The sequence below is a fragment of the Podarcis erhardii genome (assembly GCF_964252035.2).
Source record: "Podarcis erhardii genome assembly, chromosome: 6".
Classification (NCBI taxonomy): domain Eukaryota; kingdom Metazoa; phylum Chordata; class Lepidosauria; order Squamata; family Lacertidae; genus Podarcis; species Podarcis erhardii.
Window position 1 is genome coordinate 37,952,555 of NC_138510.1, and position 22,243 is coordinate 37,974,797.

General features: G+C 42.0%; 1 protein-coding gene across 1 annotated transcript in view; it reads right to left on the reverse strand.

The window, feature by feature from the left end:
- Positions 1-22,243, reverse strand: part of RAP1A (RAP1A, member of RAS oncogene family) — a 92,604-nt gene that overhangs the window by 9,087 nt on the left and 61,274 nt on the right. The window contains exons 3-6 of the mRNA XM_081865067.1: positions 14,394-14,477; positions 6,252-6,320; positions 4,284-4,340; positions 3,094-3,234 (exon numbers count right to left, since the gene is read on the reverse strand). Of these exons, the coding sequence (XP_081721193.1) occupies positions 3,094-3,234; positions 4,284-4,340; positions 6,252-6,320; positions 14,394-14,450 (324 nt within the window). The 5' untranslated portion in view covers positions 14,451-14,477. The remainder of the gene's footprint in view (positions 1-3,093; positions 3,235-4,283; positions 4,341-6,251; positions 6,321-14,393; positions 14,478-22,243) is intronic.

Genomic DNA, 22,243 nt, shown 5'->3' on the forward strand with positions numbered 1-22,243 from the left:
ATCAGGCTAGTGCCCCATCACTGAATAGGAAATATATATATATATTAGAACTGTGCCATAAATCTGTATTATCTGGACACAAAACCCCTATATTCCTTGCAAATTAGAACTCCAAAGTACATTTTGAGGATAAATGACTGAATTATACATTAGGTACCTGCAAGAAAGTAAGCAAACAAACCATTTTGTACCCGTCTTTACCATGGCTACATCACACTGATAATTAAACCGTCTCACGGCAACTATCAAAGAAATGGAGATACCACAGTCTGGAAGGTTCATTGACACACAATCTATTTCCACAAGCACTTACTTTAATGTCAGTTTCTACAACAACACAGAGTTGACATTTCAAACCCTCAGATAGGCAGTAGCTACTTTTCAATTCAACATAATTTATACAACAGGATGTACATCACTTCCCAAGAAATATGTTGTATGTATTGGCCCCAGTGATTTGCCCTGCTTAGGCAATAAATGCCTTCTCAACTCCAGAAATGGGGCTTCAGAGTCATGAAATGCAAAGACAGCTATGCAATCCTTATGTTCTTATTTTGAACTGTTTGGCAGCGTGCTGGACATTAAAACTTTAATTGCAAACACTGAACACACACGCACAGAGACACATCCTGTTTCGCCTGAGCTATCTAAAAGCGCTACACACAGAAAACTGCTGATAATAGGTGTGCACACCATTCTGTTTCCTTAAGTATTTAAAACACACACATGCACAGCAAAGTTTGCACTTTCCAGAAGGAAAGTACCTCATATACTTCTTGTTTATAAATAATTAGCAACAGTTCTAATATTTGCTAAATTTCTGAGCACACTCTCTTATTCATGGACGATCCGTTCCAGGTAAAAAGAAACACATTTCTTGTGATTCCCCCCCCCCCCCACAGGTGTAGTTAAATCTGCTACTATACAAGCTACTATCCTGATAAAAGAAATGAAATCCATACTTTGTTTAAAACAAGGAAAGAAAAACATTTAGCATATTAAAATCTGGAAGCTATCATTTAACACAAAAAGTTTTTTTTTAAAATAGTAACTACAGTGTAGTTAGAATGAGGGGTATAATTTATTTGACCTCAAAGAGGGTACATGTGTAACCTCAAACAGTGTAAGCTGATGCATACCACAATGTTTTGACTTAAATACTAAGAAAGGAATCAGTTTCTAAGATGAACATAATCCCTCATCTAAAAGATCGTTCGTTTTCCTTTTTTTAAAAAAAACGTAACCAAGATTTGTGTATCAAAGAGGGTTTCAAAAACATTATGGGAAAAGAGAAAAATAAAGCCAGAGATAATGATCAGCAAAGATATGAAAACTGAAGACTAAAAATATGTGGCTAAACTACTTTTAAACACAGTTAAGATCTTCCTATCCACATGCATTGGATAGTAGCTCCCTATTCATCTATGGAGAGATCTTTCATGAATAACTATCTGAATACAATGGGTTGGACAGACATTCCAGTTCTGTCCACTGGACTAACAAAGAGCCCAAATCAAAAGAGTAAGTTAGAGCTGATGCTAAAGTAACACTTCCTGGTTAGCACAATAAATTGCTAGGTCACAGGTTTTACAGTGCGAATGGATGTTATGAACTTCTGTGACAGCATTTGCTGCTACTCATTCAGACAAAATATTCAAGATTTCTGCTTACCTGATGACACAGTCTCCCCTCTACTTCCCTGATGCGCTGTTCTGGGGGTTCTCCTAACCCTCCAAGAGCCAACTGGGGTGTGTGGGCAAAAGACCCATTGCACTAGTGGGGGCCTTGCGCTGGCTCCTGCTAGCAGAACTACTTAGCTGAATGCAACCCATTGTGCAGTTCCACCCTGCACATTCACTCGTTACACCATATGGGCTGAGACTTACTTCCTAGAAAGTCTATTAGGAATTGCAGCCTTAAGAAACAGAAAGCTGGACTAGGTGGACATTTGGTAGGATCCTGGTTAAACAGGGCTGCTCTTAACATATGTTGTGGTGATGGTGGTATCTGTATACAATGAAAACATCCATGCGCAACATCACAACCTACAGCATGATGCCATGGAACTGACAGCATAATGCAAAGCCCATCAGCTTGAATTGCATAGCCACTTAACAGCTGCTCAATAGTAATTGACAGCAAAGTCATCCAGGTATAGATCTTCTGCATGATTACTGGTGGAATCCCTGCTTAAAAGGTGATAAACCATATAGGAAGTCAGCTGACTGAGTTGGTGCTCAGTCCAGCCAACTGAAAGTCTTCCACATATTACAGTAAAAGATGGACCTAGGCCAAGGGGGCTAACCCCGTTCCCTTGTGTTCCCAAACAAACTTACATCACCCCTGACTATTGACCATCCTGGCTGGTGCTGATGAGAGATGCAGACCAACAACAGCAGGAGGGTCACAGGTTAGTCACTTTAAAATATGCACAAGTTAAAATACGAAAACATTTACATTACCTTCACTTTCTAGGCATCTAAGCATATTTAAACTATCGTGCGGCAAAAGGAAGTTTTATAGTACTAAGATTTTTAGTCTACTAATTAAGTTTGTAATATTTTCTTTAGGGAAAAAACAGTATGGACTTTTGAGCACAGCTATTTTGATTAGCCAGATTATCACACAACTAGAAAACTGTGTTTTTCCACCTGATGGCAGCCAGAAACAAAATCTCTACCAAAGAGCCACAAAACCCATTTTAAACAGCAAGTCATAATGGGAGCTACTGAGCCTTCTAAAAACCTGGCACCATATGTAGCCATTTCAGTGACAAAAGGTTGAGCGGGTGGAATTGGGCTTGGGGCTTAGTATTCGACTGAAAAGCCACTTCTTATGGGACTTGAACTTTTCCAGAGTTCAATCCCAGTTCGGATTACAGAGCATTTCTGACTAACCGTCCAGTAATGTCCATATGAATAGTCTCCAAAATATCTAAATAGAGAAATTTATGATATCATACAAAACATTCTAGAACAGTGTTCTTCAGACATCTTATTAACTGTGCAAAAAACAGATGCTGGCTTGTTTAGTTTTTTTGGGGGGGAGGGGAGAGATTCCAATGGTTCAAAAAGCAATAACCCATTTACTTACGTCTTCCGTGTCCTTGACCCGTAAGATCTGCTCCCTCAGGTCCTGCAAGTCATTGAACGTGGACTGTGCTGTAATAGAATATACTAGTGCAAACCCCTGACCGTTCTTCATATAGAGATCCCTCATTGCTGTAAATTGCTCCTGTAATCAATTTTTTTAAAAAAATAATGAATTAGCTGTTTAGTTTAATTAGCTGTTTAACATACACACATTAAGAAGTTCAGGTTTAAACAGGGATAAAAAGGTCATAGGCAACTGGAAATTTCCAGTCTTTGCTCTTGCAGAAATCCAGTGAAAAAAATAAATTTAATTTTAAAAGGAACCGGCTTTCTCAAATATCCTTCTTTCAATGTTAGAAATTTAAAACAAGGGCTTCAAAGTGTTTAGGGCGGCTTCACACCTTACAACCAAATATCTGTTTGTATTGCGAAAGGCAGCTATGTATTTTAACACATACCCCTCCCCTCTCACCTACCCCGCCATCTCTCTCGCTCATACACCCAGAGCTCACTTGAAACATGCATCAGCAGCCTGGGCCAACACAGTGTACTCAGGATGAAAAAAGTATATAGCCAGCCCAGATCGCATATTGTAGGCTGTGGAGGATAATACTAAATGCACAGTGATAAATAAAACACACTTCTATCGTAAGATGTGAAGCAGTCTTTAGATTCAGAAGGATTTCAGGAAATCTTTTCAGAACATCAAGAACCACTATAAGCTTTAAAGGACGGACGCCCAAAAAAGCCAGGCAGATAGGCAGTCTCTCTTAAAGGCAGCAATTGTATCGGTACATGTGTTTTACAAGTTGTTTAGCAGCGTGCACACTTTATCTGTCAGCTTTAACTGCCATAATGTTTTAATTTGTTTTTGTTTTCAACAATAGAGAAGTTCAACAAGAGGATTTTTCATTAGAACTTCAAAGTGCCAGAAATCTGAAAATGTTTTTAAATTTTATGAAGTTCTAATGAAAAACTTTCAAGACAATGTTTCAGTTTGTTCCCAATAAACCGTGCAAGGAGCTACTTGGAATAATAGAAAAGGCAAGAAATGCTGGTTTATTTATAGCCACATAATATAAGCAAGAAAGAGATGGACACCCCCCCCCCCTTAAAAGCCATGTCTTGCGTCACTCTTAGTGTTCCCTTCAAATATTAAGCATTTCAGATTTCAGGATAGATCTCACTTACTGTCCCTGCTGTATCGAGGATTTCAAGCATACATTGTTGACAGTCTACTTCCACTTGCTGAAAGACAAATAAAGGACAGATACCATTATAGCCTTAAGGGACAGGAGGAAGAGACTCAATTAATGCTTGCTCATAACCTCCTGGCAATAGGGGCATTTAAGCATTACAAACAACTAGTGCACCACCTGTGTACACAAACAGTTAAGCTGCAGAGTTATGCACAAGTTACAGTCCATGAATTTATGCAAGTGTTGTGTACACAACTGTTGAGCTGTACAAATCAGCAGAATTTAGAAAAACCAACAAGAGTGTACACACAAACACTTGTACATGTGTGCAGACAGCTTGTACTTGTGTACAGTGTACATGTGAACAAGCCTTACTGTGAGCTTTTCCACTGTACACATGGGGTTGCATTCAAAAGGATGGAACGTGGCAGGCAGGAGATAAAATACCTAAAGAGCAAGCAGTCCTTTCACTAGCCAGCATCCATTGTCTGCCATTAGGAATGCAGGAAGCTACTGACTTAGAGCACTGGTCCACTGAACTCGGTATTGCATATGAGTGTCAGAGGCTCTTCAAGATTTCAGGCAGAAATATTTCCTAACCCTATCTATCTGGAGATGCCCGAGAGTGAAACTGTGACCTTCTATATGTGCTCTGCCGCTGAACTATAATACCTAAATGGATGTCAAGCAAGTATTTAATTTTTAATAGAACAACACTGACATGTAATATGATCAAGGAAATATTTGTGTAGGTGTGCTTGTAATCTAGGAACACAGGAAGCTGCCTTATACTGAACCAGATCTTTGCTTCACCTAGCTCAGTTTATCTATTGTGACTGGCAGGGCGTTCCAAAAAAGCTTTAGACAAGAGTCTTTTCCATCTGTAAAAGAGGTGATTGAAACTGGAATTTTTTGCATGCAAATATTATGGTTAAGTTAAAAGTATCCACAATGAAACTGCAGGGCAACAACAATAATGTAATATTAAAAACAATGTTTGGCTTCTGATTTATATCCTGTTATGAAATCAGAGTGAAGAGTTGAGTTGAACGCTGTTGTTCTTGTTTTTTTAATGGAATTAAGCAAAAACCTTGGGGCTTTTCTCCAAAACTTATAAAATCCACAAATGCCAAGGAATTGCAAACACTGATTTAAAATACTTAGTTATTATTTATTAAACTTAGTATGTTGCTTTTTTAAACAGCAAGTAGCTTAAAATTGACTTACACTTAGTTTGACATTGTGAAATAAGGCTGCATGGCATTAGACCCGATTACCTAGAATGCTTTGGATGGTGTATCAGGCCCAGACTCAACTGGTGCTGACCACGTTTCTCTGTCCTGGGCTTAGTGATTGTGCTTTTTTAAAATCAATAAATAAAAAGGAAATGCAACCACAGGGAATGTGAATTGGGAATGTAGCATTCAGGGAGCAGGGGAAGATTCATCTTTCCCATGCTGCTTTCCCAACCCACGACCACCATAGAAACCATTTGACCCTGAAAGTACCAATTTTAGGGGAAACCAGCAATTTCTGGAGTAATTCTTGGTAGGAAAAAGACATAGGGAAAGGGCTGTCCCTAATTTACCATGCCACAGTCCACATCCAGATTTGGCCCTCTCTATATCAAAGACAAAACAAGCCCAAGATAAACCAGGGGTAGAGAGTCTGTGGTCCTCCATATGCTGTTGGACTACAACTGTAGTTGGCCATGCTGGCGTGGGCTGAGGTAAACTGGAGTCCAACAACATCTGGAGGGCCCTAGGATAGACAATCATGTAATTATTCTCTTGGGAAGAATTAGCAACACACTATTAGGAATATGATCCTAATAATAGACTGATCGTGTTGTGGGAGGAGGCCATGAATTCTACACCAAGAGGGGACAAAACTGGGCGAGGGGAGTCTTAAAGTTACTGATCTGAGAGTGGGTGGAGAAAATCACAGCTTCATACTTTACCTTTCTGTAGGAGTCTTCTATTGTGGGGTCATATTTTTCAACAAAAATTCCCTGAACAAACTGTACAGTCTGGAAAGAAAAACAAGAAAGGGAAAAGAACACACAGAGAGGGTCAGCCAGCTGCCTCCAACTGAAGTTATTCAACAGGCTAATCGCGTAAAGCGTTTGCAAAGAACAGACATTTCGCTTGGTTCTCCCAATCTTATTCTCAAGCTGAAGCCTAGTTATTGAAACAGGAAAATCAATGCAGGTAAAAGTACAGGTTTAAAAGGTAGTGCTTAACCCATAACTGATATTCAAACCTCATTTCAACAAATTTATGCAGATTTCAGGGTGAAAATGTCTCTTCTCCAGCTACTTATGAGACTGGTTTAAAGAAAAAGCTTCATGAAGCTAACTTTCTATAGGTTGGAGTGATCTGCATCATTTACCACAGTTTAGATGGTAGTGCTAAACTGTGAAGTACCACACAACCCTGACCTGCTGCCTGGGGGTTGTCATTTGTCTCACTCATGGATAACTGCTACAGTCCACCACTATTTCTCTCGCACTGAGCATATGCAGTAATATAAAACACCACAAAAACTCACATGGGATGCTATTTTTTAAAAGCTTTACATTAAAGTGAGTATGTGCACATATTTAAATGAAACAGGGCTATTGCAGCAAAAGGGAGCAGAAAGTGTAGATTTTGCTCCCCAAATCTACTGGAAGAGCACTGAAAGAGGCAAATACATGTAGCAGGTCAATTTCACCAGGAAGAAAAAGGCTCCCCTTGGCTGGCCTTGGTAGGTAGCCTAACTTTATTGCTTACAACTGACCCTAACTTAGGTAAGGATCCCCAATGTTATGCAGACACTCCAGTGACACTAGGAAAGTCTTGGGAAGTCTCCAAAGGGCAGTAACATCCGGATGGACAAACCAGAAGAGAAAAGGAAACCAGAAGTTACGGCCGAAGGGCAACGAGATACTGCAGGGGCATGACAGAATTTAGGAAGACCTTGTTGCTCAACTGGAATATCTAGTTCTCTTATATTCCTGCCTGTCCTGGCCAGAAGGTTCTTCGCTGAGAAGTTGCTGCCTGCAGTTCAGTGGCCCACCAGCAGCTCGTCCCAAAAGGCTTACAAACCAGGACCTGATTGAACCAGGCTATATGAAGTTGGTTCTAAACTAAAACCCAGTTACGTGACTGAACATGGGTAACAATTTCTGTGCTTCAAATTCACAACGTGTTTAATCATATTTAAACACTTGTAGCACCGTCGGGGGGAGGATGAGGTTCTAAACCAACTAACACCTGCAAGGCATTTAGCAAGACCAATGATGTAAATTGCATCGGCCTTTTGCAAAAAAAAGTGTTTTATTGTAACAATCGCTATTTCCCCCTGCCCAGGAAGTCCACTAGGAGGTAAGCCATTAACAGCACTGCTTTGCAGATTTGCCCAAGACCAGCATGCACACACAGGGTCTCAACAAAGGTTTCCCAAGACCATTTTTGACTACTGAATGGGCTTTATTAGCTCTCAAGAATATTCTGCCCTTCTGTGGAATGTGATCAATTTTTGCAGTGTGCACACGTGCACTTGCAGTTTCCTGCTTGGCAGGGGGTTGGACTCGATGGCCCTTGTGGTCTCTTCCAACTCTATGATTCTATGATTCAAGTAGTTCCCTTTAAAAAAACAGCCACCTTTTCTGCAGTGACTCGTGCAAATGTCTTTTCCAGCTACTGGCTCTAAGAAATTGCAAACAGCCTTTAAACAACAGCCTGTTTTATTCAGGGTCAAAGCTGGGGGTTTTCTCATGATGACAAGAAACACAAGCACTATGGCTCCTAATAAGTGGTTTCAGATTTTGAAAGGCCAGTTATCTGCAAAAGGCATCATTGTATTTGTGGGGTGGGGGAGTGTTGAATGCTCCAATGATTTCTTAACAAGGGAGAAAACAATTTTCTAGCTTTCATGTTCAATGGAGGAAGGGAGGCACCATTCAAAAGTCATTCTTTCAGCCTAGCACAACCTACACACTGCCTCCTAGAAAAAAGATCAAGGCATCTACTAATGCACAAAGCAATGGAAAGTCCATATATAAAGGTACCCCAGGATGATATTATTGATCCCAAACCTTTCGAACTGCAAAGGATGTTAGGAGGGTGATGATTAGACCAAAATATGGTATGGAGACCAGATAGCTTTGCCTAAAGCCTATATCCAAATTTACCTTTATTCCGCTCTTTCTAGACAAAGTATACTAGTTAAAGCTCCATGTATCAGCGCCCCTTTTTTTGCTCTGCAGCTTTCCCTGCGAAAACCTGCTCTTTAAAGCTCAATCAGAGCAAAAGTCAATCCGCAGAAAACCCAAAAGTCATTTATTGACAACGCAACACAAATTTCATTATTCTTGTTTCTTATATTCATTTCTCAGTTTTTAACAAAATGTTTCAAAAGAGACCTACAGATTTGAATCTCATTTGCAAATGGTTAAAAAGCCACAGAGATCTCACTTACGTTTTAAACACAGGAAGCTGCTAGGCTATATGTACAAAGACAGCCCTCCCTCAGTCTGCTAAATAAGAGTACATTATTTAAGTACTCAGAACATTCTGTATTTCACATGCCCTTTAGGAGCAAACAAGTAATTTATCAATCACATCAGGTCTTTCAGATACTAAGGCAAAATAAAAATGCATATGAGAAAATACAAAGAGCCCCGAAGTACTTTAAACATTTGCTTATTGTAGCATAAGCATCTGGAAGCAGGAATTTGTTATTTATACAGCACCATCAGCATGAATGGTGATTTACAGAGTGGAAGTAACACTGGTCTCCCACCTCAAAGAGCTTGCATTTTTTAAAAATTGGCAGAGGGAAACAAAAAAGGGAAAGGAAGGTGTGAACAAGGACATAATATATGATTACTTCAGTTTTACATACATAGGGTTGTAGTCAACTAATTTGTGGCAATAAAAACCAGCACAAGGAATCCTGTTAATGCAACGGGACTTAAACCTGTTTCCTCCCACCACACCCTCCCCAAATCTGCTCCAGAGGTTCAGAAGAACCCCGAGAACTGTGTGCAGGGGGAGGAGAGGAAATATTGTTCTTCCAGGCATGCAGAAAACCTTGCCCGGAGAGAACAATCTCATTAGCGCTAGAATGAATGCAACCCATAGTTCAGTTGCATGCAGCTACTTCAAATGCATGTACAGGAACCAGGGATAACAGGAAGCTAATTGTCAGTCAAGATCTTCTCCAAGCACTCCTGGCCCTCAGAGGTTACATAGGGGCAGACTGAAGACAGGGTCTTCCAGGTGGCAGTGCCCAAATTACGGGACTGCTTGCTCTTAAGTTTTCAACCAGTGCCTTCTTTGCTTTAAGTTTATTCTTTTATATCAAGACTGACTTGTTTGTCTTAATGTAGAAAACAGGAAGGCATTGCTGGCAGATGATAGAAGCCTATTATCATCAAGAATATATGGGCATAAACACGACCTCAGAAATGCCAATACTCAGGAAATGGGCAGAGAAAATTTTAACCTCTCAGGTCACACTATTGTTTACCTGAACTTAAGAGACATTATTGAACGAGGGTATACCTGCCTACTTCAGAATGAAAATGCTGAATTGCAAAATGTCGAGAAGTTCATTTTTTGTCATCTCTGGCATGGACAGGTATCAATAAAACAAGCATCCTGACATTGGTGATGTCATTATCAGCTACTGGTGTTGTGAATGGTTAGACTATTTAATGGCACTATGTTTTGCATTGCTCTGCATTTCCCGCTCACCTGACCATTTACATTTTCTCTTGTGCATATGTACCTGCCAGCTGAGAATAACACTTTTAGCATCTGATGGTACATGGAAGCTTATACTATAATAAACATTAGGCTTCTAAAGGATTCTTTGTGTGTTGGCAGCAACAGACCAACATGGCTACTGGAATGTGCACAGAATGTCTTCCTGAATTAAAATAAATGACAAGATATGTAAAGCTTGCCCAGCAAAACATTCTATTCCCCTGAAGATTAAGCAAAACCTACCACTAATAAAGGATGTCCTTATTCAGCATACTAATCAAAGCAACTATCAAGTCAGCTTCTCATTAAGAAGCTTGATATCACAGCGCAGGATTGGCTGCAGAAAAACCAAGGACACTTGTCAGCCATGGTGAATGACACAACCAGAAGCAACAAAAACTTGCAGGTAAATAATCAAGCGTAGCTTTAAGGCAGAGCGTCTGTGATTAAGTAAGTTCTTATGCAAAATACTCAACTTGAGTACACAGTGCTTTGCCACACCAGTGGAAACAGTGAATACTGAACATCATAAGCACCTGCCTTGTCCTGGCCAACACATCTGCATTGTACAGATACGTACAGATAGGGAAGAAATTCAGTTTGGTCCACAGACCAAAAGACAGCCTTAAAAAAAAAAATTAAAATGCACTTTTCCAAATTTTGTAGTGTAATTGTTCAGCAAAGTAATGTGTACAAAAATGCATGCAATGGGGGCAAAGTGTGCTTTAAAATGCATATATTAGTGAAAATGCATTATATAGGGGAAATCGCTTTGCAAAAATGTATATATTAGGTAAAATTGCCTAGAAAATGGGCATATTCATGAAGACTTTCATTTTAATTGCAAACTGATATGGAAATGTGGGGAACTGAACATTTGGAGATATGAGAGACTGAGAGAAACCAAAATCTTCTACGAATTGACAGCTACACAAACATAAGCTGTTGTCAATTATTGGTTTCCCAATACCTTCCTACCAGGTAAGCTGTTGTCATAGCAACCTTCACCTCATTTAACTGGTTCTTAGTCCTGACTGCCTTAACCTCCACTGCCCTCAGTTCAGTTGGAGACAGTCATAATGATTTCTTATTTCTATATCCAATAATTACTCAGCACAACAGGAAGAAGATATTGTTGGCAGGCGAAGGCTTATATCATATTGGAATATGCAATTGTGAATGAGCCCCTGATGTTATGGCTAGCATTATTAGGTCTTATTCCAACACTGCCAAAACAGATTTCAGCAAAATCCAACTATTGCAGGACAGGGACAGCAAAGAAAGAGACAGAACATCACTTGTCACCTACAGTTTACAGAACTGTAGAGTTGGAAGGGACCAGGAGGATCATCTAGTCCAACCCCCTGCAGTGCAGGAATATTTCACCCAACATAGGGATTGAACCCGTAACCCTGAGATTAAGAGTCTCACCAACTGAGCTATCCAGTTACATTCCAACCTATCAATGGATGGCAACCCATTATATTATAGGACTTAGACAGTACATCTGTATTTCCTTACCAACAACCCCTACTCCATCTAAACTAGCCACTCACCAGCATCAACTGACCACCCAGGGGCAACGGCCTGTAACAATCCCTGGTTTCAGCTCTGTCATCACAAAGAACTCCATTACCCATCATTCTCATGTATCCACTTTATAGCATCAACTACCAACTACAGTGGTACCTCAGGTTACATACGCTTCAGGTTACAGACTCCGCTAACCCAGAAATAGTGCTTCAGGTTAAGAACTTTGCTTCAGGATGAGAACAGAAATCATGCTCCGGTGGCGCGGCAGCAGCAGCAGGCCCCATTAGCTAAAGTGGTGCTTCAGGTTACGAACAGTTTCAGGTTAAGAACGCACCTACGGAACGAATTAAGTACTTAACCCGAGGTACCACTGTATACTCTTCTTCTGTTTAGAACAACCTCCTATCTCTCTAAATTAGTAAATAAATGATTACAATCAGGCATTGCCATTTTTAATGCTCATAAACCAGTTAGTGAAAGTCAGGATATACTGAAGCTGACCACAAAGAGACCATTTTTCAGAAAATATCTTAGAGGCAGGCTGGTGCACAGAAATGTGATAGACTTAATGCTACTCTTCGCACTGTTTTGTTTAGACTCCCCCTATACGTTTAGTGTGTATGCCTATATAGACACACACAAGTTCTGTCACTTGATGCTTCTATTGTGATGACCTTTTCATAGTAGGTGTTTTGTGTAAGATTATATTTGACAGGCACACATGTGACAACTGAGGAGAAGCACTTCAGACATCAGATGAAGAGGGTTTTAATTCACAGGAGCTTATTATTTATTCAAAAGACACTTTCAAATTGAATCGTACTCATTTTATGTTTGGGAAAGTGCACAGACGGGAATGTGGGTTTCAAACTGCGGTTGCCAACTCGGGAATGGACTTTTGGTTCACTACATTTGCTATCCCATCTAGGAAGTGCAATAAATCAAACTCCTTTTCTAAGTCAGCAACCACAGTTCCACATTCCTGTCAGAACTTTCCAGGAGCACCTTGAATTTCTATTTGTTGCCTATGGATTCTGCATGAAATGCTTGACCAAGAGTAATGGGAAGACACAAACGAGATCATCCTCCCACCAACTCAGTTAGCCAGGAGTGCTGCAACATTCCGAAGATTATCAAAGACCTTTATTCGTATTGCTTTACAGTTTGAATTTTGCTGTTAAGAGTACAGAGGAAAGTGTTGTACAATTTTAAATATTTCTGTCCATCATCTCACTATTACCCGCCCCCACAAAAATAGCAAAGGAGAACATCTTGCTCCAGAGCCACCCAGCAAGACCACAGCTAGTAAGTGGCCAAATTGGCTTTGCTCACTTGCTTTGTCACCATAGCATAAGCCCTTTTGGCGAAAGACGTATGTGCTCATTGGGTGTAAGTTGTTCTCTTATTCTGGTTTTATTATTTTAAAGAACATTGTGGGCATCCACTAAAAATGGTATCCCCATCCTGGCATGGCAGTTTTTAGTCTGCATGTCTATTTCAATGTCACAGAGAATGGCAAACCATCAGCCACAGAATGCTACAAGAACCTACACCACATGGAATTCATTGCCTCTCTGAAGCTCAGCTCCCCACACGTCTCACTTTATTTAAGGCTGCTTAAAAACAGGAGAAGAGCAAACACGGAGGAACAGTAATTTGAAGGCGTCTAATTTAAAATAGCCAGCGATGTTTACTAGCATCTAAAAATGTGGTATTTTTAAACTTTCTACAATAGTTCAGCTCCAGCAATTCAGGCACAGTTAGCCAGAGCACAAGTTGCAAAGTCTAGAAAGCTACAGTGCTGTGACTACACTACAAAGCTAAAAAAAAGTGTATTCCAAGCGAAACTCATAACCTCTTCAGAATCCTAGAGATCAGCACTTAATCAGAATCTGTTTTTCCACTATGTTGTGTAATAAAAAGTAGCCTGAGCAGCATGGCCAGTTGTTGAACAAGCTCTCGGCTCTTCTGAAGTCCTAATCCTTTCTTGTGCCACATAATCAAGGCCCATCCCTATTCCCAAGGTGACTGTTTTAGAAAGCCCAACACTGTACGTTATGTGGAGTAACGTATAGCAAAATGTACACATTTTACAAAAAAATGCAGACATAGACAAACTGACCTAAACTAGGGATAGCCAACTGGTTTCTTCTGGGCCAGTTGCAAGCCACAGCCCAATTTTATTTGGTCCTGATGCCCCTCCCTGATTTTAATCAAGGCCTGCTGAGAGGTTTGTATAAAATTTCACTTGTGAGGAAAAGTAGTAAAATCTCAACTTTCAAGGCACTGTAGATATCCCTTGGATGCTATATGCGTTATCTACATCTATATTCGTTGGTAATGCTATATCTGAACATATGTACATCGTAATTTAGATGTCATTGCTGCTAGACAACACAAAATATTTACGGAGGCAATCTCATGAGGGTATCAGCTTGTACAGAACAACACACGTTTTAGTTCCCCAGAGCACTTTAGAGAATAAAGCAGCCCCCTAGTAAACGGAAGTTGGAAATCCCTCACCTAAATAGTCTAATCACAGATTGCAGGCTTTTCTGGCTGCAGAATTCAAAGAAACCCTCCCAGCCACTGCCACCCTTCTCTAGAATTCCCCAACATCAAGCTCAGGCCAGCTTTTTCCTCCTACACATACACCTAGTAAAAGTCATTGATTTCTTTGCTTTGTACGCCGAATGCAAATGATTAATTATGGCATTAACACCCAGGGTCGAGCATTTCAAGACTGCTTTTTTGATAATATTATTTGTATGATTATGGTCATGACGATTAAAAAAAATCAAGACCCAACTCACCAAAGCAGACTTCCCAACGCCACCTGAGCCAAGGACCACTAGCTTGTATTCACGCATGATGCGGTCTATTCAAATACTGACAGTCTGGAAAGGAAAGAAAAGAAGTAATGGAGTTATGGTCATCATGTGAAATAATGCACAAGGGATAGTAATGAACCAAACTGCTTCTGAATCTTCACATTCAGGCCTATTAACAGAGGTATATAGTGGCCAATGATAGACAAGTGTGATGTGGCTATTCCTTCTGCTAAACTTGATAACTCCTAAGAGACTCAATGAGGTCCACAAGTCTAGACTGGACCTGGTAGCCAGCCTTTATTATTTATAGTTGCCCCACTGCTATCTCTCACCTGTTTCCTAACTGACATAGAAGATTCCATATGGGTGGAGGGCTACCTGTGTCTGAATTGCTGGGGTTGGGGGGTTGGCAAGGACAGCTTTTTACCTTCTGCAAGGCTCTGTAGATGTGAGAGGCCTAAAGAAAGGATCTCCACCCAGGTACAAAGAGTGAGGTAGCCTTCTCTCCTCTGAGCTTTCTTGATTCAATGAGAACTAATAGGAGGAGTGGCTTCTATCTCATAAACATTCACCAGAAGCAACTTATGACTACAACTGTGAATCTGTAGATGTGTAGAGAGCAAGCAGTATGAACACTCACAGGTTTTAAACTCCAAGCTGTTGGTGTTGGGAGCCAAATGGGTCAAACCCTGGCATCTCTAAGAACATCATAGATCTTTATCTTGCCCCTCAAGAACAGACAGAGGCATTAACAAAACGAAACTCATTTTAAAAGCAAACAAATCATCAAACCACAGCAGGATGGTTGAAAAATGTGTTGCAGTTTCCAGGCACAGTAAACATTGTATGGCAATACAAAACAAAAAACCACCACCACCACCATTCTCATGTCATACTGTTGTTTTAGTCGATATGTTCTCTTTGAAAGATGTTATTTTATGAGCAAATATTACGATAGTAAATATTAAATAAACATAGTAAAAAGGGACTTCAGAAGCAGAGAATCTGATAAAGGATCGCCTGTATATTCTACAATTCTTTGACTAATCACTTTGAAAAGCTAAGTTCACAAGCCTTTGGCAGTTGCATCAACTTGCTTAGCAGAATACTTAATTCCTTGTTCCAAGTATTTTATTACTTTTTGTGTAAGTAAAAACATGTAACAGGCTTATACAACACACATAAAATAACCGAGGTTTCCGCCCGTACAGCTGGTTTATGAACATACAGCTGGTTTATAACAATCAAACGAGACAAAGTCAAAGAAACAAAGGAGGAAAAAAATGGAGTAAAAACCTAAGAAAAATATAATGCCTCCCACTTGTGGTCCACTGTGCCACATTTAATGAAAGGGTGGGGAAAGAGAGAGAGGGAGAGGTAGAGGGGGAGAGAGAGAGAGAGAGAGAGAGAGGAAGAGTGTATGTATGTATGTATGTATGTATGTATGTATTTACAGTGGACGCTCAGGTTGCGAACATGATCTGTGCGGAAGGCACGTTCGCAACTCGCAGTGCTGCGTCTGCGCACGTGCGGGTTGCAATTTGGCGCTTCTGTTAATGCGCCGAAACTCGGAAGTAACCTGTTCCGGTACTGCTGGGTTCAGCGCGGTGCGCAACCCGAAAACACGCATCCTGAAGCATCTGTAACCCGAGGTATGACTGTAATCTGGGGCACCCAGAAAGGAGCAGTTTGATATATATAGTAGAAAGTAAGTTTTCCAGTTTTTAAATATTATTATTACTATTTTATAAACTATGCCTTAGTGGCAAAATTGTTTCCAAACTTCATTGAATAAAGGAAAACAGACTGAACTAGTGATAGGTGAAGCACACATTCTCCAGCTCAATTTAGAACTGGACAAAATTAAGCAATTTTCACATTTCATTCATATGAAAAATCTCATCTATTTCTGAGATCAATTATGCATTCATTTGTGATCCTACCAAGTGCGCAATGCCACAGTGAGTGTGATGGAACAATTCCCTCCAAGTCCAGCATCCTCATTTTATCTGGCTGCTGTGGCAAAGTTTTCTGCCAAGCAACACAATGTGTAAGGGGGTCCCCACCCCGGTTCCTGGTGTGTGGGGGTCAGTGCTGGAGGTAGACCTGCCTGCTGTCTCTGTCAGGGAAGGGAAGGGAAAAGGAAAGGAAAGGCCAGGCAAGTACAGGTGGATGAACAAGTTACAAACTGCTGACATTTATATCAAGATTTGGCCAAAACCAATTTAATGAGACCGAATTTAAATATTTTTTCTATTGATTAGAAGCTTTTAACTGTTCCCCTCCCCCAGAAGTTTTAATTGTATTGTTTTAGTGTACATATGTTTTCCCTGGTTCCTTTGGAAGAAGATTGTTATCATTTATTTATTTAGATTTATATACCACACTTCATCGCAAGATCTCAGTGTGGTTCACAGAAGATGTGCGATATAAATATAATGAGACTGAAAGGAGATATGATAGCCATCTTCAAATATCTAAAGGGCTGTCACATGGAAGACGGAGCAAGCTTGTTTTCTCCTGCTCTGGAGGATAGGACTTGAACCAATGGATTCAAGTTCAAGAAAGGAGATTCCAACACAAAACTGGAAATACAGTGGTGCCCCGCAAGACGAATGCCTCGCAAAACGAAAAACCCGCTAGACGAAAGGGTTTTCCGTTTTTGCGTCGCTTCATAAGACGATTTTCCCTATGGGCTTGCTTCGCAAGACGAAGGGCTTGATCCGCGCCGCGCGCAAACCGCTTTCACCGCCAATCTATCTATGCGGCAGCGGGGAATCTAATAGTAATAGCAATCGATACATTATTAGCGTCCGGAAACACAGCCGGTGGTGATGCTGCGCCGCTTCGAAAAGTTCCTAGGCTTCAGCCTTAGAACTGGGAGGGGACCTGGCGGCGACACCCGGCTCGGGGTGGGATTTCCCCGTCTGCGCTCTTAGCGCGCGCGGCGACTGCTAGATCCCGAGGACGGCAGACTGGGCGGGGGGGGGGGACATGAAAAGTTTTGCCTGCCCATCTCCGAGGAAGCGGGGGGGAGATGATCCCTGTCAAGGGAAGAAGGGGGCACCCATTTGCCAGCAGCCGGTGCCCCCGAACCGAGGCTGAGGGTGGTGCCATCGCCTGTCAAAGTGACCGCAAAGGCGAGCTCCGGTCACGCGGCTGAGGGAAGCCCCTCTGTGGGTCATCCAAAGTCAGCCCGAGCACACCACTCACCTAAAAGGCATGGAGAGACGGAGGGAGTGCGCGAGGATCCCGGTGCAGAGGAGGCTCCTGCAGCAAAATAAAGGCAGTCGGCAGCCGGAGGGCTCCAGGACACGGAGCTGCGGTGGGGCCGTCGATGGCGTTGCCAAAGACTCCTCCCTCTGGGCCTTGCTCTTTCCGCTTTCGCTGCTGCTTGCCCTGCCTGCGATCGGCCGGGCTCATCGCTCCGCTCTGCAGAGCGCTGCGCAAAGGCGCGGTGGGACAGATGTCCGGGGACGCTTTGGCTGAGCGCGCCCCGGGATTGGAGGTGCAGGGTGCTTGCTGCAGATCTTATCTTCCGGGGTCGCTGGGATGGCTCGCTCCGCTCTGCAGAGCGCTGCGCAAAGGCGCGGTGGGACAGGTGTCCGGGGACGCTTTGGCTGAGCGCGCCCCGGGATCGGAGGTGCGGGGTGCTTGCTGCAGATCTTATCTTCCGGGGTCGCTGGGATGGCGGCGGTCGGGGCTTGTGTTATGTAAGCGCGTCAGGAGGGACTGCTTAAGAGGCCGGACGAGGCTTATGCAATGGCCAGATGCTCCCTAGGGGTTGAGGCTTGCAGTTGCGGGAACGAGTTTATACCTGTAGCCGCTAAGCCGCTAATAGCCGTGCTTCGCAAGACGGAAAAAAACCGCAAGACGAAGAGACTCGCGAAATGGATTAATTTCGTCTTGCGAGGCACCACTGTAACTTTCTGTTGGTAAGAACTGTTCGACAGTGGAACAGACTCCCATGAGAGGTGGTGGGCACCTGTTGAGATGCTTTCGTTGAGATTCCTGCATTGCAGGGGGTTCGACTAGATAACCCTTGGTGTCCCTTCCAACTCTACAATTCTATGATTCTATAAGTAAATAAATAAATCTGAGCTTGGGAGAGAAATGGGCAGTACAAAGCACAGAGGCTGTGAAAGGAACTAAACTAAGAAACCTGCTCTGTCCTCTGATACTCCTGAGCTTCATTAAGCCACAGAGAACTAATACAAAAATTATCTTTTCCCTCTTAGATGATGTCAAATATTATCAAACTCAATTCTGGTGGGTGGATTAAACTTTGTAACAGTGACAAATAAATGCAGCTAGATGCATTTATGAACTCTGGCAAACAAGACCCTCCTTAAAATTCCACTAAACGCATTAATACCTGCTTATGCAATTTATCTTTTCACACTCAGCTGCACAGAAGTATGTACAATTAAGCAAGAAAATTATAGTGGCAAGTTGCAGGAGACTGAGATTGCTTTCCCATCCCCGATAGGGAATGATTTAGGTCAATATATTCTCCCTGTAAAAGGTCAGGCCTCACTTGCCATTGCCAACTGAGAAACCTTTCTGCTCCTCAAAGCAATGTCTGTGCCTTTTTATGGAAATCTCTCCAGTCACTAAGCTGCACCAGAAAACCTTTCATTCTCTTCAAGATTACTCGACAAATAAGGAAAATGACAAAACCAACGATAAACATTTTAACAGTGTTTACATTATAAACCAGCCTTCGCTGCCCCAACAACTGAGCCCAGCCAAGCCATGACATCACTTTCTCATTCTTTTTTTTTTTTCAGTCCTCCCCAAGATAGCCCTGCTCCCAAGTAAGGATTCAGAAAAGCAAAAGCTATGGGATCAGAGCAGCCTAATTCTTTTGGAGAAATCACAACCCAACTTTGCCATTAGATTTATGAGTTTCCCCAACCATAACTCTTACTCTTGCTGTTATCCTCAGAAGTACAACATGGGAGGAAAATGATCTAGTTGACTATATAAGTAAGAGAAGTGTATAGTTATGTGCACAAGACCATTTTTGACTGTTTTTTGATGCTAATCTGCTCTGGTTAAGTTCCATCAGAGGTAGCTGTGTGCTCATGTGAAACACTAAAGGTAAAGGGACCCCTGACCGTTAGGTCCAGTCGCGGATGACTCTGGGGTTGTGGTGCTCATCTCGCTTTGTTGGCCGAGGGAGCCGGCGTACAGCTTCCGGGTCATGTGGCCAGCATGACTAAGCTGCTTCTGGCGAACCAGAGCAGCGCATGGAAACACCGTTTACCTTCCCACCAGAGCGGTTCCTATTTATCTACTTGCACTTTGATGTGCTTTCGAACTGCTAGGTTTGCAGGAATGTGAAACAGTAGCCAATAGCAATGGTACACGACCAAGCAGTTATTACCACAGGCAGCAAAAAGCCAAGTTGTTTAGGCTTTTTACAGGAGCAACAGGACATCCTTCCTTCCAGCACTGGTACCTAAGCATGGGTATTTCTGTCTGGGGAGGGGACAAATATAACACTGTGTGTTTCTATAGCCAACAAGAAAATAATCACTACTACAGCTTCCCTATATAAGGCTGCACATCTGAACCAGCTGTTATCCCACGATGCATTTGGTTGAAATTGAATGAAGGCAAGAGCTGGAATGTACTCAGTGCCCCTCAGTCACATGCCTATCTTCAATGAGGAAGGTCTTAAGTGGGGAGACTGTTCTACATATGTTGGCTCCCTGACTATGCAGGGTTCTAAATCCTCACACCTCGAAGATGCTACCTGCTTCAGGGCTCCCAACACCACCACCACCATTAGTAGAGGGTACTAGAGCTGGACACCATTTTGTGCAACACCATTTTGCCTGCTCATATGAGTGAATGCCTAAATACCACTAGTGTATTGGCTCCAGTAGCGCTCCAGGTCTGGAAATTTTATGCAGTCAAGGAAAGGAATATCTCTTCATTAATCCTTAGTGTTTTCCACCATTAAGCTAAGTCTCAAATACTCCATACAACAGGTACACTTTCTGGATATGTTGGTACAATGGTGTGAGGGATGCTTCACTGGGCATTGCACAGCATACTTTTATGTTTCCAGCTTACCACCCGGAGCCTGCCACTGTCTGCAGCGAAGCCCTGCAATACATTTGCCCAGTTTTGGACAGTGATCCTACTCAGCACAAGCCTTGGGTAGCAGGCTTAACTTTGCTTACTGCCTCCCAATGTGAAGCAGAGACTCACCAGCAACACCTAATGGGAAACGCAAAGCGCTCGGCTGGTAAGAATTTCAGAACGGGAGGGTTCAGAATCCATTTTTGCTAAGTAAATCTGGCAAGTCTTCCTCTAATCCAGGTGTCATATAGACAAACCAGCAATTCCTTAGTTACGGCTCCACATCCACTCTACCAATTTACCTGCCATCTTACCCTACATTTTCTCCCAAGGTATCTCCCATGCAAAGGTATAGGTAGGACCAAGTACTATGGAGGCATAGTATCTAGCATGCACCAGGTGGTCTTCAAAGCAGCCCATAATAAGCATGCAAGATGTAGGTGAATCTGGCCTCAAGTGAGAGCAGCTGCTCTAAGGTCTCTAGAAACATTTGTGACAACGGGTAGCTTTCTCCTCCTGGTTTTCTTAATCTACACCCATGTGCTGCTGTTGCAAGAGTGGGGTTTCGTCAAAGAAAAAGCTTGATGCCTGGGCTAGGCAACCCAGCTACCAAATTCTAGGAGGTCAAATCCAATCTATTCCTGGTAACAGTTTGCTGTGGTTGTTCCTATAGATGTGTGCAGACTAATAATGGCCACAAATGAAATCACTCAAGTGTTTCACTGGTGTTCTAGTATGTGTGTCATTTAGTTAGTAGGTCAGGAGGAGGATAACAATTCTCTTCTTGTGCAGGCATTTGAGTCAACTGTTCTGCCAATTACTCTGCTGGCTGGCAGCTATGGAAAGAGTGCTGAAGTTCTGAACAATGACCACATTGGTTTTTCTTGAAAGAATGGGTTGCAAAGGAATCTTCTGAATAGCTGTCTGTCTAGTTTGACACTCTGGTGTACAAGATATAGTATTGGGGGACGGGAAATTGGGGAGGGCCCACTCCAGACCAGCAATATACTAAGGTGAAATTGTGTCACGCATCTATTAATTCAGTCTGGTCCTTGGTTTTTTGTTTTTTAAATGAGACAAATACCCAAGCAGATATTTACTGAAAAGAATTATGCTACTATTTATGGGTAACTTTTACTGCTATACTAACCTAGCCATTTTTCTTTTCTTTTCAAGGAACTGCCACATTTGCTCACTAATAGAGGGTTTTGATGCAAGCTTTGCTGTAAAAAATCTATGTGACAAAACACATCTGCAGAAATCAGAGGAGCCAACAGCAATTTACTAAATAGAAATGAGAAGAGCTCCCAAACATTAGATTGCCAAAGGCTAACTAGAGGGCAAGGCGGAGGACAGGGCCCAAACAAGTCTGAAACTAGTTCTGTGTACCCAGAGGTTTTTGCCTTGAGTGTTTCTCAGTTAGAAGTCCCCCGCCTCCAGCACTCTAACATGTTGCACCACCTCAAAAAAACTGATCTTGAAAGCAGGGAGCATTTCAAAAGCGAATTATGATGCAGCATAGGAGCTCAAGGAAAGTTTTTTGAAAAAAAATTGAACAGGCACTATTGGTTGTACAAGCTTTTCGTTTCAGGAGGAATAGGAAAGAAACATGCTATGAAGATATGACATTCACACAATATTACGTAAGCAGCTTCCAGCAGACGACACAAACACCATACTAAACCAACCAGCAACTTGGGAGTTGAGCACTTCTTACGCACTCACAGCTCTCAGCTTCA